This window comes from Schistocerca gregaria, chromosome 4, assembly GCF_023897955.1.
Source record: "Schistocerca gregaria isolate iqSchGreg1 chromosome 4, iqSchGreg1.2, whole genome shotgun sequence".
In the NCBI taxonomy this organism is placed as follows: Eukaryota; Metazoa; Arthropoda; class Insecta; order Orthoptera; family Acrididae; genus Schistocerca; species Schistocerca gregaria.
The window spans coordinates 698,462,327-698,481,466 of NC_064923.1; the positions used below are offsets into that span (position 1 = coordinate 698,462,327).

Sequence of the window (19,140 nt, forward strand, 5' to 3'; positions counted from 1 at the left end):
AAATAAAAAAAAAATGTTGTTAGAATTAAGCGGTGCCATTTGTCTCATTGACTCATTATTTCTGTGTTTAGTAAGACACCTACGAAGACTAAATATCATTTATCTTCTACCAAAAAAATATCCAAAGAAAGTTATTTTTCTTTCTACAGTTTAGTTAGGCGCTAATGTAGTTGATGGTGGGGGGAGAGGGGTGGGTACTAGCTAGTATCTGATTGCACTCAGGGGTAATAGTCACAGGAAAGTTGGGAACTACTGCTGTATGGCCATGGGCAAGGCCTAATATGGTTGCCCCTTTCTGTCGCTCTGTCACGTCCTTGCATTTGCCCATGTTTCGTACAATGTCCTCTTGAAACATCAATGTCTCAGTGATCGCTACTTCCCTATGGTTAAGCAGAGGTGCGGCAGAGCACGTGACTCAATCGCTGTGCCATCTCTTGAGGCTTAACGATTCATTTCTGCGTGCTCATTGGGGGTGTCTATATTTTGTCTGGTGAGCTTACATGCACAGACGTGACGGATGATCAAGAAAGTGATATAGTGCTCGTCAGCAAGAGCAGCGCACGAGAATTAATGGACGATCCAACATGGAAAACGCGACAGCAGGAAGAAACACAAATTCCAATTGGTAAATTATAAGAGCTTGACAAGTGCGAGAATTATCGCAAAATCAGCTTAACAGCTCATGCATCCAAGTCGCTGATAAGAATAATATACAGAAGAATGGAAGAGATAATTGAGGATGTGCTAGATGACGATCAGTTTGGCCTTACAAAAGGTAAAGGCACGAGAGAGAGGCAATTCTGACGTTGCCGCTGATAATGGAAGCAAAACTAAATAAAAACGAAGACATGTTCATAGGATCTGTCGACCTGGAAAAAGCTTTAGACAACGTTAAATGGTGCAAGATGTTCGAAATTCTCAGAAAAATAGGGGTAAGCTATAGGGAGAGACGGGTAATGCACAAGATGTATAAAGAGCCAAGAGTGAATAATAAGAGTTGACGATCAAGAACGAAGTGATCGGATTAAAAAGGGTGTAAGACAGGGATGTCGTGTTTCCCCTCTACTGTTCAATCTGTACATCGAAGAAGCAATGATGGAAGTAAAAGGAAGGTTCAGGAGTGGAATTAAAATTCAAGGTGAAATGATTTCAACGATACGATTCGTTGATGACATTGCTATCCTGAGTGAAATTGCAAAAGAATTACGTGATCTGCTGAACGGAATGAACAATCTGATGAGTACAGAATATGGATTGCGAGTAAATCGAAGAAAGACGAGAGTAATGAGAAGTAGTATAAATGAGAATAGCAAGAAACTTAACATCAGGATTGATGGTCACGAAGTAGATGAAATTAAGCAATGCAGTAAAATAACCAATGGCGGATGGAGCAAGTAGGACATCAAAAGCAGACTAGAAATGGCAAGTAGGGCATTCCTGGCCAAGAGAAGTCCACCAGTATCAAACATTGGCCTTGATTTGAGGGAGAAAATTCTGAGAACATACGTCTGGAGTACAGCATTGTATGGTAATGAAACATGGACTGTGGGAAAACCGGAACAGAAGAGAATTGAAGCATTTGAGATCTAGTGCTACAGATGAATATTGAAAATTAATAACCAGTGACTGACAGAATAACGAAGACATCGAAAGCAGACTATCACTGACAAAAAGGGCATTCCTGGCCAACAGAAGTCTACTAGTATTAAACATAGGTCGTAATTTGAGGAAGAAATTTCTGAGAATGTACGTTTGGAGCACAGCATTATATGGTAGTGACACATTTACTGTTGGTAAACCGGATCATAAGAGAGTCGAAGCATTTGAGATGTGCTGCTACAGACGAATGCTGAAAATTAAGTGGACTGATAAGGTAAGGAATGAGGAGGTTCAGCGCAGAATCGGCGAGGAAAGGAATATGTGGAAAACACTGATAAGGAGAAGGGGACAGAATGATAGGACATCTGTTAAGACATGAGGGAATGACTTCCATAGTACTAGAGGGAACTGTAGAGGGCAACAACTGTAAAGGAAGACCGAGATTGGAATACACCCAGCACATAATTGAGGACGTAGGTTGCAAGACTGATGATTACGCACGCCCCCCCCCCCCCCCCACACACACAAAATAATTATTCTACGATGGACAGCAAACAGTAAATTGGCCAAACAAATCTGTTCAGTGCATGACCGCTGTCGTAAGACCTGTATGTCACTCACTGAAATATAATAATTTAACAAACCATTTGTTACGCATGAGAACTGTTTGCGTACGATTTGGCTCCCAGAGACAGGATATTTGGACAGACTTACAGACTAATCGCCTCGGTGGTCTACGGATGTGAACCCCAATCTTCTACTCGATGGAACCAATAAAAGAGCACCTTCAGCTACATTTCATGCATTATCTAATTTTGGGCCACCCGACATATTGTTCCACGTAATATTAGGTTATGAGGCCGAACGTCTCAAAACTGATGGCTATGGAAGGATTTATTTTCCTCTGGACCCTCAAAATCGTCATTAGTGTCAACACGACCTTGCCGCTGTAACAACAGCGAATCGGTCAAGGACACTAATTAGGCCGATGCATCGGCAGCCCCACAGAGTGCCTACCTTGTCGTCTTCGAAGCTGTCACGCAGCCGGCGCGCGCCCAGCGCCACCATGACGACCAACACGGCGTCCACGAGCCACAGCAGCACGAAGCGTGACGTCAGCAGCATCACCAGCGCCATGCATAGCGGCTGCAGGCCCTGCACCAGGTTCTGCGTCGACTCGTCCAGCTGGCTGAAGATCGGCTGCGTGGAAACCACACAATGTTAGCACCCAGCAGCACCTGTCCAGCATATTCAGCATGACTTCGAGCAAATACTCCCTATCTAAACAATTTACCGTTTGTTTGCCGTGGGCATCTTAAGATGCAACTCCGTATCTTTCCCCAGGTCTTAATGCTCACACCGCTGTGGACATGTATACTCGTGCCACCTTATAGGTCTCTGAGTGTTATGGACGCATATACTGGGTTGGTGCAAAAGTTCGTAGCGTTTTTACATAATTTTAACAAACGCAATAGTCAAGCATAACAGAGACTTTATTCATCAATAATATATTGTCCTTCAAAATTCTTGTTGAGAAACTGCCTATTGGCTCCTGTCTCGGGTTCTTCGACCTACGTTCATCTAATGATTTTACTGACGTTTCGCCAGCACGAGTGTCTGGCATTGTCAAAGCTTCACCCTCCATTGCCGGTGGTAAACTGGAGCCGAGCTCGCGGCCGCAGACTATATATACCTGGCACGCCAACGCCCGAGGGCTTCTCCGTGGTCATTTCTGGTGCGGTTCGCCTCTTGCTACCTGCGACGGTCGTTCGCTGCAGTACGGGAAACGAGGATCCGTTTACCTTAAGGCTTTCCTCTTTTTTGATGAAACTGTCCGCATGTTTTTGTATTTCTACAGCTTCTCTGTGCAAGCGCGTGTGATAGTGCTTCTCTACAGCCAGAACTTCCATGTCGGCGAATTTTATTACGTGTTCGGTCTCACTCAGTGCGTCCTCTAAATTCAAATGGTTGAAATGGCTCTGAGCACTATGGGACTCAACATCTTAGGTCATAAGCCCCTAGAACTTAGAACTACTTAAACCTAACCAACCTAAGGACATCACACACACCCATGCCCGAGGCAGGGAGTGCCTCCTCTGCCACGGCCGATTTCTTCACCTGCCCCAATCTCCAATGTCGCTTATGCTCTTTGATCCTGGTGTTAATTGATCTTCCAGTCATTCCGACATAAACTTTTCCGCATGTGCATGGTATACGGTATATTACCGACATTGCAAGTGGGTCCCTTTTCTTCTTCGTCCATCTAAGAGACTCTTTGATCTTCTTTATCGGTTTGAAAATCGTCTTTACGCCATGTTTGCGCAATATACGGCCGATTGTGTCCGTCACTCTGGGAATGTGTGGCAGAAAGGCCGTACCCGACATTTCTTTTTCTTATTCATTACTTCGCCGAGTGTTTGGCTCTCTTACACTTCTATTATAATTTGAGGAGTACCCATTGCTCCTAATAACACTTTCCAGGTGTTTCATTTCTCGTCTGAGGTGCTGTGGCTCACATATTCGTCCTCCTCTCGTTACGAGCCTATTAATCATACCTCTCTTCTGGCTCGGGTGGTGGTTTGATAGTTTGTGCAGATATCGGTCCGTGTGTGTGTTTTCGATACACGCTGTGTCCCAGGTTTTCGCCGTCCCTTGTGACCAACACATCTAGAAATGGCAGTTTCTTGTCCTTTTCTACTTCCACGGTAAATGTTATGTTGGCATGGAGGCTGTTAAGGTGTCTTAGGAAGTCACCGAGCTGTTCTTCACCATGGCTCCACACCACGAAAGTATCGTCAACGTACCTGTACCACACCTTAGGTTTGCAACTCGCCGAGTCCAGTGACTGTGCTTCGAATTGTTCCATGAAGAAGTTGGCCACCACTGGACTGAGAGGACTACCCACGGCGACGCTTTCCAGCTGTTCGTAGAAATCGCCATTCCACGCGAAATAGCTCGTAGTGAGACATGCATGGAAGAGCTTTGTGATGTCTTGCGGGAAAATGGAACCGATGTGCTCCAGAGCGTCACTGAGTGGCACTTTCGTAAATAACGAAACAACATCAAAGCTGACCAGGATGTCGTTTAGTGCAAGTTTCAGTTTCTTCAGCTTCTCAATGAACTGTCCTGAGTATGTGTCGGTCTTCCCCACGTGTGGCTGAAGCAGAGAGGCCAAGTTTATAAGACGCTGAGCCAGGAGCGCTAACGATTGTCCTTCACTTTTTTACAGCAGTCTGCCAACGCTGGGATAACTTTTAGATTCCGCGACTGTAGAAATCACATGGTTTTAAGGCGAAGAAGTAGAGTGATGTTCGGAACGCATTGTCATCCGGAAAGGAAACTCCTGCAAGGTTGTTCGACAGTGTATGGAAAAGGTGAAAATACAGGGGCGCAAGATTGTGAATGAGTTGGGTGCAGAATGACTCCTGTAGAGCGTTTCTTGTCAGTCTAGCAGAAAGCGGGCGGACGTTGTAGGAGAGTAGCGTCACATTCCGTAGGCTTCCTGGTCGTTGTTCTTGAACTGCATCTCAGGATGTCACAGTTGTTGACAATAAATGTTTGCAGTGATGGTTACACCTGGGGGAAACAACTCGTAGCACACCACATTGTTGCTGTTCCACCAGATACGTAACATTATCTTTTGTGGATTTGCGCACGTCTTTGTACAGGGAGTAGCTGCTTTGTTTGGGATCAGTCATTCCTTTCTTTTTTATGTTAGGTTAAAGACACAATTTCTCGTCACAAATAACACAGGAGAGGAATGGTCGCTGTTGTTCACAAGTCAACGGATGAGGAGCAAGCAGAGATACACAAATAGCCACCCACTGATTTTTTTGCTTTTTGCTTAGGGCATGCGGTGTCCAAATACCCGATTTCTGAACCTTGATCACTGCATGAAAATGTCGCACGATGGTGAAATGGTCACAGTTCATCGTATTTGCCAGGTCTCGAGTATACTGACGTGGACTATTAAGCATTAATGCGTTCAAACGATCTCCGTCAAACAGTGAAGGTCTTCCTGAGCGTGGTGAGTCATTAATCTTAAAAGGGTCCTCCTTAAAACGAGAAAACCATTTTATTGCCGTGTTCTGTCCAATGGCATTATCCCCACACGTGGTGCAAATGTTTCTGGCTGCTTCTGCTAGTGTTCCCCCTCTACTGAACTGAAACATCAGAATATCTCGGAAACTTTCCGATTTCTCCACTTGCCACTCCATTTTAAAGCATCCACAGCTCCATTCACCGTCTCCAAACGACAAAATAACGAAATGTAAACTCAGAGAGCAACTGTGAAATAAAAATAAAACACTGCAATTTACAAATCAAACCATAGCAACCGGAATACCAACATTCAAAACAAAAACGCTACGAACTTGCGCACTAACCTATCACCTGCAGTATCAGTCAGGTTCCTGTATGTAGTGGATGTCTTAGCACGAACAGCCGTATTTCTGTCGTAGTACACCTTCAGAGTTCATGTTGCTTAATTTAACTATTTGCTGGCGTTTACGGTTGGGACGTCCTGTTAATGTTTTCGACTTTTTTTTATAGTTCCTGGCTATTCTTCAGTATTGATACTAGACTATTGTTCACATTGTTGCCCTGTCCCATACAGGCGAAGTACACGTAAGTTTTTCCACGAAATGATATTTCATCGTAGTTATAGAGAATACAAAATCGTAGACACTATGGATGATAACAAGTACGAGATCGCGTCACAACCTATTTTACTCTAGCATAGAATTCCGTGGATCGAATCATTCTGTAGAAAGGTCCATTTATTAAGGAATACATGGAACTTAAACACTGCCGATAAGGAGGGAACGGAAGATTTTTAAATGCGGTTCTACAAAAGAACTCTGAAGGTTAAATGGCTATTATTGGTATTTTTGGTCATTTGCTTTATCATACAGATAAAAACATTCCGTCTTTTGGAAATGAATGTTTTATTTGTTTCTACCAAATACACACATCAGAAAACGTTTTGCATCTCCCCGGTTCCCAGAACTCCTTTGACTGTTCAGAGATGTCACTATATCCGCCCAAAGATGTAAGCAACCATGCATGAGCAGCACCTATTAGACGGACGGAGTTCAACAGCTGATCAGTTCCAGTCATTGCACCAGGAAGGAGGTACATGGCTCGTGTTGTCTGTAGTTCAAGCATGCCTAAACGGTCAATAACGCGATTCGATCGTGTCCGCGTTGTTACTTTGTGCCAGGAAGGGCTCTCATCAAGGGAAGTGTCCAGGCGTCTCGCAGTTAACCAAAGCCATGTTGTTCGGACTTGGAGGAGATACAGTAAGATAGGAACTGTCGGTGACATGCCTCGCTCAGGCCGCCCAAGAGCTACTACTGCGGTTGATGACCGCTATCGACAGATTATGGCTCGGAGGAACCTTGACAGCAACGCCACCATGTTGAATAATGCTTTTTGTACAGCCACAGGACGTCGTGTTACGACTCAAACTGTGCGGAATAGGCTGCATGATGCGCAACTTCACTCCCGAAGTCCATCTTTGCAACCACGACACCATGCAGCGCGGTAGAGATGGGCCCAACAGCATGCCGAATGGACCTCTCAGGATTGGCATCACGTTCTCTTCATCGATGAGTGTCGCATATGCCTTCAACCAGACAAACGTCGGAGACGTGTTTGGAGGCAACCCGGTCAGGCTGAACGCCTTAGACACACTGTCCAACAAGTGCAGCAATGCAGAGGTTCCCTGCTGTTTTAGGGTGGCAATATGTGAGGCCGACGTACGCCGCTGGTGGTCATGGAAGGCGCCGTAATGGCTGTACGATACGTGAATGCCATTCTCCGACAGGTAGTGCAACCATATCGAGGTATTCGTCTTCATGGACGACAATTCGCCCCCCCCCCCCCCCCCCCCATCGTGCACATCTTGTGAATGACTTCCTTCAGGATAGCGACATCGCTAGAATAGAGTGGCCAGTATGTTCTCCAGACATGAACGCTATCGACTATTCCTGGGATAGATTGAAAAGGGCTGTTTATGGACGACGTGACCCACCAGCCACTCTGAGGGATCTGCGGCGAATCACCGTTGAGGAGTGGGACAATCTGGACCAACAGTGCTTTCATGAACTTGTGGATAGTATGCCACGACGAATACAGGCATGCATCTATGCAAGAAGACGTGCTACTGGGTATTACAGGTACCGGTGTGTACAGCAATCTGGACCACCACCTCTGAAGGTCAGGCTGTAGGGTGGTACAATATGCAATGTGTGGTTATCATGAGCAATAAAAAGGGCGGAAAAGATGTTTATGTTGATCTCTCTTCCAATTTTCTGTACATGTTCCGGTACTCCCTGAACTGAAGTGATGTAAAACTTTTTTTGATGTTGTGTATGTTTTGCCTATTCGTGCTAGGTATCCACTTTGGACTGTAATATAAAGAGAATAATTTAAACATACATATGGTAAAATGAGATATGTAATTATTCTTGAGAGCTCATTTAAATTATAACTATTTATAGATGTTTGGTTGTTTTATTTTACAGTTACGATAATTTGTATGACATGTGTCATGCCTACACTGCTACTCACATCCCCCCCCCCCGCCCTGCCCTACAGTTACGATCATTTGTATGACATGTGTCATGCCTACACTGCTACTCTCATCCCCCCCCCCCCCGCCCTGCCCTACAGTTACGATCATTTGTATGACATGTGAAATGCCTACACTGCTACTCTCATTCCCCCCCCCCCCCGCCCTGCCCTAGAGTTACGATCATTTGTATGACATGTGTCATGCCTACACTGCTACTCTCATCCCCCCCCCCCCCCGCCCTGCCCTACAGTTACGATCATTTGTATGACATGTGTCATGCCTACACTGCTACTCTCATCCCCCCCCCCCCCCCCGCCATGCCCTACAGTTACGATCATTTGTATGACATGTGTCATGCCTACACTGCTACTCTCATCCCCCCCCCCCCGCCCTGCCCTACAGTTACGATCATTTGTATGACATGTGTCATGCCTACACTGCTACTCTCATCCCCCCCCCCGCCCTCCCCTACAGTTACGATCATTTGGATGACATGTGTCATGCCTACACTGCTACTCTCATCCCCCCCCCACCCTGCCCTACAGTTACGATCATTTGTATGACATGTGTCATGCCTACACTGCTACTCTCATCCCCCCCCCCCCGCCCTGCCCTACAGTTACGATCATTTGTATGACATGTGTCATGCCTACACTGCTACTCTCATCCCCCCCCCCTGCCCTGCCCTACAGTTACGATCATTTGTATGACATGTGAAATGCCTACACTGCTACTCTCATTCCCCCCCCCCCCCCGCCCTGCCCTACAGTTACGATCATTTGTATGACATGTGTCATGCCTACACTGCTACTCTCATCCCCCCCCCCGCCCTGCCCTACAGTTACGATCATTTGTATGACATGTGTCATGCCTACACTGCTACTCTCATCCCCCCCCCCCGCCCTGCCCTACAGTTACGATCATTTGTATGACATGTGTCATACCTACACTGCTACTCTCTTCCCCCTCCCCCACCCTGTCCTACAGTTACGATCATTTGTATGACATGTGTCATGCCTACACTGCTACTCTCATCTCCCCCCCCCGCCATGCCCTACAGTTACGATCATTTGTATGACATGTGTCATGCCTACACTGCTACTCTCATCCCCCCCCCCCGCCCTGCCCTACAGTTACCATGATTTGTATGACATGTGTCATGCCTACACTGCTACGCTCATCCCCCCCCCCCGCCCTCCCCTACAGTTACGATCATTTGTATGACATGTGTCATGCCTACACTGCTACTCACATCCCCCCCCCGCCCTGCCCTACAGTTACGATCATTTGTATGACATGTGTCATGCCTACACTGCTACTCTCATCCCCCCCCCCACCCTGCCCTACAGTTACGATCATTTGTATGACATGTGTCATGCCTACAATGCTACTCTCATCCCCCCCCCCAGCCCTGCCCCACAGTTACGATCAGTTGTATGACATGTGTCATGCCTACATTGCTACTCTCATCCCCCCCCCCGCCCTCCCCTACAGTTACGATCATTTGTATGACATGTGTCATGCCCACACTGCTACTCTCATCCCCCCCGCCCTGCCCTACAGTTACGATCATTTGTATGACATGTGTCATGCCTACACTGCTACTCTCATCCCCCCCCCGCCCTGCCCTACAGTTACGATCATTTGTATGACATGTGTCATGCCTACACTGCTACTCTCATCCCCCCCCCCGCCCTGCCCTACAGTTACGATCATTTGTATGACATGTGTCATGCCTACACTGCTACTCTCATCCCCCCCCCCCGCCCTGCCCTACAGTTACGATCATTTGTATGACATGTGTCATGCCTACACTGCTACTCTCATCCCCCCCCCCGCCCTGCCCTACAGTTACGATCATTTGTATGACATGTGTCATGCCTACACTGCTACTCCCATCACCCCCCCCCCCCGCCCTGCCCTACAGTTACGATCACTTGTATGACATGTGTCATGCCTACACTGCTACTCTCATCCTCCCCCCCCCCCCCGCCCTGCCCTACAGTTACGATCACTTGTATGACATATGTCATGCCTACACTGCTACTCTCATCCCCCCCCCCCGCCATGCCCTACAGTTACGATCATTTGTATGACATGTGTCATGCCTACACTGCTAATCTCAACCCCCCCCCCCCGCCCTGCCCTACAGTTACGATCATTTGTATGACATGTGTCATGCCTACACTGCTACTCTCATCCCCCCCCCCCGCCCTGCCCTACAGTTACGATCATTTGTATGACATGTGTCATACCTACACTGCTACTCTCTTCCCCCCCCACCCTGTCCTACAGTTACGATCATTTGTATGACATGTGTCATGCCTACACTGCTACTCTCATCCCCCCCCCCCCGCCATGCCCTACAGTTACGATCATTTGTATGACATGTGTCATGCCTACACTGCTACTCTCTTCCCCCCCCCCCGCCCTGCCCTACAGTTACGATCATTTGTATGACATGTGTCATGCCTACACTGCTACTCTCATCCCCCCCCGCCCTCCCCTACAGTTACGATCATTTGTATGACATGTGTCATGCCTACACTGCTACTCTCATCCCCCCCCCGCCCTGCCCTACAGTTACGATCATTTAGATGACATGTGTCATGCCTACACTGCTACTCTCATCCCCCCCCCCGCCCTGCCCTACAGTTACGATCATTTGTATGACATGTGTCATGCCTACAATGCTACTCTCATCCCCCCCCCCCCAGCCCTGCCCCACAGTTACGATCAGTTGTATGACATGTGTCATGCCTACATTGCTACTCTCATCCCCCCCCGCCCTCCCCTACAGTTACGATCATTTGTATGACATGCGTCATGCCTACACTGCTACTCTCATCCCCCCCCGCCCTGCCCTACAGTTACGATCATTTGTATGACATGTGTCATGCCTACACTGCTACTCTCATCCCCCCCCGCCCTGCCCTACAGTTACGATCATTTGTATGACATGTGTCACGCCTACACTGCTACTCTCATCCCCCCCGCCGCCCTGCCCTACAGTTACGATCATTTGTATGACATGTGTCATGCCTACACTGCTACTCTCATCCCCCCCCCGCTCTGCCCTACAGTTACGATCATTTGTATGACATGTGTCATGCCTACACTGCTACTCTCATCCCCCCCCCCCCCGCCCTGCCCTACAGTTACGATCATTTGTATGACATGTGTCATGCCTACACTGCTACTCTCATCCTCCCCCCCCCCCGCCCTGCCCTACAGTTACGATCATTTGTATGACATGTGTCATGCCTACACTGCTACTCTCATCCCCCCCCCCGCCCTGCCCTACAGTTACGATCATTTGTATGACATGTGTCATGCCTACACTGCTACTCTCATCCCCTCCCCCCACCCTGCCCTACAGTTACGATCATTTGTATGACATGTGTCATACCTACACTGCTACTCTCATCCCCCCCCAACCCTGTCCTACAGTTACGATCATTTGTATGACATGTGTCATGCCTACACTGCTACTCTCATCCCCCCCCGCCATGCCCTACAGTTACGATCATTTGTATGACATGTGTCATGCCTACACTGCTACTCTCATCCCCCCCCCCCCCGCCCTGCCCTACAGTTACGATCATTTGTATGACATGTGTCTTGCCTACACTGCTACTCACATCCCCCCCCGCCCTCCCCTACAGTTACGATCATTTGTATGACATGTGTCATGCCTACACTGCTACTCTCATCCCCCCCCGCCCTGCCCTACAGTTACGATCATTTGTATGACATGTGTCATGCCTACACTGCTACTCTCATCCCCCCCCCGCCCTGCCCTACAGTTACGATCATTTGTATGACATGTGTCATGCCTACACTGCTACTCTCATCCCCCCCCCCGCCCTGCCCTACAGTTACGATCATTTGTATGACATGTGTCATGCCTACACTGCTACTCTCATCCCTCCCCCCCGCCCTGCCCTACAGTTACGATCATTTGTATGACATGTGAAATGCCTACACTGCTACTCTCATCCCCCCCCCCGCCCTGCCCCACAGTTACGATCAGTTGTATGACATGTGTCATGCCTACACTGCTACTCTCATCCCCCCCCGCCCTCCCCTACAGTTACGATCATTTGTATGACATGTGTCATGCCTACACAGCTAATCTCATCCCCCCCCCCCCGCCCTGCCCTACAGTTACGATCATTTGTATGACATGTGTCATGCCTACACTGCTACTCTCTTCCCCCCCCCGCCCTGCCCTACAGTTACGATCATTTGTATGACATGTGTCACGCCTACACTGCTACTCTCATCCCCCCCCCCCCGCCCTGCCCTACAGTTACGATCATTTGTATGACATGTGTCATGCCTACACTGCTACTCTCATCCCCCCCCCACCCTGCCCTACAGTTACGATCATTTGTATGACATGTGTCATGCCTACACTGCTACTCTCATCCCCCCCCCCCCCCGCCCTGCCCTACAGTTACGATCATTTGTATGACATGTGTCATGCCTACACTGCTACTCTCATCCCCCCCCCCGCCCTCCCCTACAGTTACGATCATTTGTATGACATGTGTCATGCCTACACTGCTACTCTCATCCCCCCCCCCCGCCCTGCCCTACAGTTACGATCATTTGTATGACATGTGTCATGCCTACACTGCTACTCTCATCCCCCCCCCCCGCCCTGCCCTACAGTTACGATCATTTGTATGACATGTGTCATGCCTACACTGCTAATCTCATCGCCCCCCGCCCTGCCCTACAGTTACGATCATTTGTATGACATGTGTCATTCGTACACTGCTACTCTCATCCCCCCCCCCGCCCTGCCCTACAGTTACGATCATTTGTATGACATGTGTCATGCCTACACTGCTACTCTCATCCCCCCCCCCCCCGCCCTGCCCTACAGTTACGATCATTTGTATGACATGTGTCATGCCTACACTGCTACTCTCATCTCCCCCCTGCCCTGCCCTACAGTTACGATCATTTGTATGACATGTGTCATGCCTACACTGCTACTCTCATCCCCCCCCGCCCTGCCCTACAGTTACGATCATTTGTATGACATGTGTCATGCCTACACTGCTACTCTCATCCCCCCCGGCCCTGCCCTACAGTTACGATCATTTGTATGACATGTGTCATGCCTACACTGCTACTCTCATCCTCCCCCCACCCTGCCCTACAGTTACGATCATTTGTATGACATGTGTCATGCGTACACTGCTACTCTCATCCCCCCCCCGCCCTGCCCTACAGATACGATCATTTGTATGACATGTGTCATGCCTACAATGCTACTCTCATCCCCCCCCCCCCGCCCTGCCCTACAGTTACGATCATTTGTATAACATGTGTCATGCCTACACTGCTACTCTCATCCCCCCCCTGCCCTGCCCTACAGTTACGATCATTTGTATGACATGTGTCATGCCTACACTGCTACTCTCTTCCCCCCCCCCCCGCCCTGCCCTACAGTTACGATCATTTGTATGACATGTGTCATGCCTACACTGCTACTCTCATCCCCCCCCCGCCCTCCCCTACAGTTACGATCATTTGTATGACATGTGTCATGCCTACACTGCTACTCTCATCCCCCCCCCCCCCCCGCCCTGCCCTACAGTTACGATCATTTGTATGACATGTGTCATGCCTACACTGCTACTCTCATCCCCCCCCCCCCCGCCCTGCCCTACAGTTACGATCATTTGTATGACGTGTCATGCCTACACTGCTACTCTCATCCCCCCCGGCCCTGCCCTACAGTTACGATCATTTGTATGACATGTGTCATGCCTACACTGCTACTCTCATCCCCCCCCGCCCTGCCCTACAGTTACGATCATTTGTATGACATGTGTCATGCGTACACTGCTACTCTCATCCCCCCCCGCCCTGCCCTACAGATACGATCATTTGTATGACATGTGTCATGCCTACAATGCTACTCTCATCCCCCCCCCCGCCCTGCCCTACAGTTACGATCATTTGTATAACATGTGTCATGCCTACACTGCTACTCTCATCCCCCCCCTGCCCTGCCCTACAGTTACGATCATTTGTATGACATGTGTCATGCCTACACTGCTACTCTCATCCCCCCCCCCCCGCCCTCCCCTACAGTTACGATCATTTGTATGACATGTGTAATGCCTACACTGCTACTCTCATCCCCCCCCCCCCCGCCCTGCCCTACAGTTACGATCATTTGTATGACATGTGTCATGCCTACACTGCTACTCTCTTCCCCCCCCCCCCCGCCCTGCCCTACAGTTACGATCATTTGTATGACATGTGTCATGCCTACACTGCTACTCTCATCCCCCCCCACCCTCCCCTACAGTTACGATCATTTGTATGACATGTGTCATGCCTACACTGCTACTCTCATCCCCCCCCCCCCCCGCCCTGCCCTACAGTTACGATCATTTGTATGACATGTGTCATGCCTACACTGCTACTCTCATCCCCCCCCCCCGCCCTGCCCTACAGTTACGATCATTCGTATGACATGTGTCATGGCTACACTGCTACTCTCATCCCCCCCCGCCCTGCCCTACAGTTACAATCGTTTGTATGACATGTGTCATGCCTACACTGCTACTCTCTTCCCCCCCCCCGCCCTGCCCTACAGTTACGATCATTTGTATGACATGTGTCATGCCTACACTGCTACTCTCATCCCCCCCCCCCCCGCCCTCCACTACAGTTAGGATCATTTGTATGACATGTGTCATGCCTACACTGCTACTCTCATCCCCCCCCACCCTGCCCTACAGTTACGATCATTTGTATGACATGTGTCATGCCTACACTGCTACTCTCATCCCCCCCCCCCCCGCCCTGCCCTACAGTTACGATCATTTGTATGACATGTGAAATGCCTACACTGCTACTCTCATCCCCCCCCCCGCCCTGCCCTGCAGTTACGATCATTTGTATGACATGTGTCATGCCTACACTGCTACTCTCATCCCCCCCCCCCGCCCTGCCCTACAGTTACGATCATTTGTATGACATGTGTCATGCCTACACTGCTAATCTCATCCCCCCCCCGCCCTGCCCTACAGTTACGATCATTTGTATGACATGTGTCATGCCTACACTGCTACTCTCATCCCCCCCCCCCCCGCCCTGCCCTACAGTTACGATCATTTGTATGACATGTGTCATGCCTACACTGCTACTCTCATCCCCCCCCACCCTGCCCTACAGTTACGATCATTTGTATGACATGTGTCATGCCTACACTGCTACTCTCATCCCCCCCCCCGCCCTGCCCTACAGTTACGATCATTTGTATGACATGTGTCATGCCTACACTGCTACTCTCATCCCCCCCCCCCGCCTTGCCCTACAGTTACGATCATTTGTATGACATGTGTCATGCCTACACTGCTACTCTCATCCCCTCCCCCCCGCCCTGCCCTACAGTTACGATCATTTGTATGACATGTGTCATGCCTACACTGCTACTCTCATCCCCCCCCGCCCTGCCCTACAGTTACGATCATTTGTATTATGACATGTGTCATGCCTACACTGCTACTCTCATTCCCCCCCCCCCCCCCCCCGCCCTGCCCTACAGTTACGATCATTTGTATGACATGTGTCATGCCTACACTGCTACTCTCATCCCCCCCCCCCGCCTTGCCCTACAGTTACGATCATTTGTATGACATGTGTCATGCCTACACTGCTACTCTCATCCCCCCCCCCCCGCCCTGCCCTACAGTTACGATCATTCGTATGACATGTGTCATGGCTACACTGCTACTCTCATCCCCCCCCCTGCCCTGCCCTACAGTTACAATCGTTTGTATGACATGTGTCATGCCTACACTGCTACTCTCTTCCCCCCCCCCCCCCGCCCTGCCCTACAGTTACGATCATTTGTATGACATGTGTCATGCCTACACTGCTACTCTCATCCCCCCCCCCCGCCCTGCCCTACAGTTACGATCATTTGTATGACATGTGTCATGCCTACACTGCTACTCTCATCCCCCCCCACCCTGCCCTACAGTTACGATCATTTGTATGACATGTGTCATGCCTACACTGCTACTCTCATCCCCCCCCCGCCCTGCCCTACAGTTACGATCATTTGTATGACATGTGTCATGCCTACACTGCTACTCTCATCCCCCCCCCCCCCGCCTTGCCCTACAGTTACGATCATTTGTATGACATGTGTCATGCCTACACTGCTACTCTCATCCCCCCCCCCGCCCTGCCCTACAGTTACGATCATTTGTATGACATGTGTCATGCCTACACTGCTACTCTCATCCCCCCCCCGCCCTGCCCTACAGTTACGATCATTTGTATGACATGTGTCATGCCTACACTGCTACTCTCATTCCCCCCCCCCCCCGCCCTGCCCTACAGTTACGATCATTTGTATGACATGTGTCATGCCTACACTGCTACTCTCATCCCCCCCCCCGCCCTGCCCTACAGTTACGATCATTTGTATGACATGTGTCATGCCTACACTGCTACTCTCATCCCCCCCCCCGCCCTGCCCTACAGTTACGATCATTCGTATGACATGTGTCATGGCTACACTGCTACTCTCATCCCCCCCCCTGCCCTGCCCTACAGTTACAATCGTTTGTATGACATGTGTCATGCCTACACTGCTACTCTCTTCCCCCCCCCCCCCCGCCCTGCCCTACAGTTACGATCATTTGTATGACATGTGTCATGCCTACACTGCTACTCTCATCCCCCCCCCCCCCGCCCTGCCATGCAGTTACGATCATTTGTATGACATGTTCATGCCTACACTGCTAATCTCATCCCCCCCGCCCTGCCCTACAGTTACGATCATTTGTATGACATGTGTCATTCCTACACTGCTACTCTCATCCCCCCCCCCGCCCTGCCCTACAGTTACGATCATTTGTATGACATGTGTCATGCCTACACTGCTACTCTCATCCCCCCCCCCCGCCCTGCCCTACAGTTACGATCATTTGTATGACATGTGTCATGCCTACACTGCTACTCTCATCCCCCCCCCCTGCCCTGCCCTACAGTTACGATCATTTGTATGACATGTGTCATGCCTACACTGCTACTCTCATCCCCCCCCGCCCTGCCCTACAGATACGATCATTTGTATGACATGTGTCATGCCTACACTGCTACTCTCATCCCCCCCCCCCCGCCCTACCCTACAGTTACGATCATTTGTATGACATGTGTCATGCCTACACTGCTACTCTCATTCCCCCCCCCCCCGCCCTGCCCTACAGTTACGATCATTTGTATGACATGTGTCATGCCTACACTGCTACTCTCATACCCCCCCCCGCCCTGCCCTACAGTTACGATCATTTGTTATGACATGTGTCATGCCTACACTGCTACTCTCATCCCCCCCCCTGCCCTGCCCTACAGTTACGATCATTCGTATGACATGTGTCATGGCTACACTGCTACTCTCATCCCCCCCCCCCTGCCCTGCCCTACAGTTACAATCGTTTGTATGACATGTGTCATGCCTACACTGCTACTCTCTTCCCCCCCCCCCCCCGCCCTGCCCTACAGTTACGATCATTTGTATGACATGTGTCATGCCTACACTGCTACTCTCATCCCCCCCGCCCTGCCCACGAACCTTCCACGACGAAACTGTGTACCCCACCATATGTTGGCGTCTAGAGTTTTAGATAATGCAGTGATGTTAGTGACAGTGAGTGGCTGGGACCTTCCTTGCTGCCACTCCAAGGCGCCTTGGGAATGGGCGGCGGTATCTGTGTACGCAGCCTGCCTGCGTCTACAGTAAATCTCAAAGTGTGAAAATGTTTTTTCGGAATGTTTGCGTAGCGTGTTTCTGTGTTTACTTATAAGGGGAGCCCGTGACGCTCGGATCACTGATTTCCTTCAAACTTTGTACGCTTATAATACTCCATTAGGATAACATAGTGTTGAAATAGGGTGGCGCACCACTTAGGCGAATTGGAGAAAGTCGCAAGAGAAATTGTGCGTCATTGACGTACCGGTGCCTTGGTAGCCTGAGAGCAAGCTGGCGGCGGTCGTGTGGTTAGCGTTCAAGCTCTGTAATCGGTGGACCGCTGGATTGAGTCCCCCTCACCTTCTTTTAGTTTGTGTTTTTTCAACACTAGTCAAATTATTTCCTACATACCAGATTTGAAAGGCAATACAATGGAAGGACTTGTGTAGCAGCATGGAGTTTTGTTGAATTTCCAAAGTTATTTCGATGTTTACTGTATTTTATTATAACAACATTTATTATGCGACGCTTGTTTCATCGAGCAAGGTGGTGCAGAGATTAGCAGACTGGACTTGCATTCGGAGTGACGACGGTCATCCAGATTTAGGTTTTCCGTGATTTCCCTAAATCGGTTCAGGTAAATGCGGGGATGGTTCTTGTGAAAGACCATGGCCGACTTTCTTCCCCATCCTTTCCTAATTCGATAGGACCGATGACCTCGCTGTTTGGTCCCCTCACCCAAATCAGCCAACCAACCAACCTTCTTTTCTTTCTATAGGGAAGACAGAAACTTTATGAAGCGCCTTCATACTTATTCACATTTGATTGAAAACTAACCAGAGATTGATTGTCGTGAAGAAGCTATTCAGATACACTCAGTCGTACATCGCCATTTTTCGCCACCGATATTGACGAAAATGTAACGTTACTCATTGTTTGCATCCAAATTGTTAGAAGAAAGAAATTTCCACACTGACAACGAGCTTTGTTTTTCCTTAAAAACCCTGAAGATTCCTTGTGCTTCGGGGAGAATTTCAGTTTTTTAGTGAAATAGATGCCGTTATTATTTATGTTTACCATGTCTGTATAAAAAGTATTGACCTGCAACTAGCCTCATGTTCGGGCGTATTATAACTCATTGTATCAATCAATAAAGTTACTGACACATTTATATATCGATGTTTGTCTTGGGCTTTCCAAACCTACTCCTCTTCTTGAAACCTGTCTC

General features: G+C 49.3%; 1 protein-coding gene across 1 annotated transcript in view; it reads right to left on the reverse strand.

The window, feature by feature from the left end:
• Window positions 1-19,140, reverse strand: part of LOC126267486 (uncharacterized) — a 319,130-nt gene that overhangs the window by 161,616 nt on the left and 138,374 nt on the right. Inside the window, exon 5 of the mRNA XM_049972770.1 lies at window positions 2,617-2,799. Within this exon, the coding sequence (XP_049828727.1) occupies window positions 2,617-2,799 (183 nt within the window). The remainder of the gene's footprint in view (window positions 1-2,616; window positions 2,800-19,140) is intronic.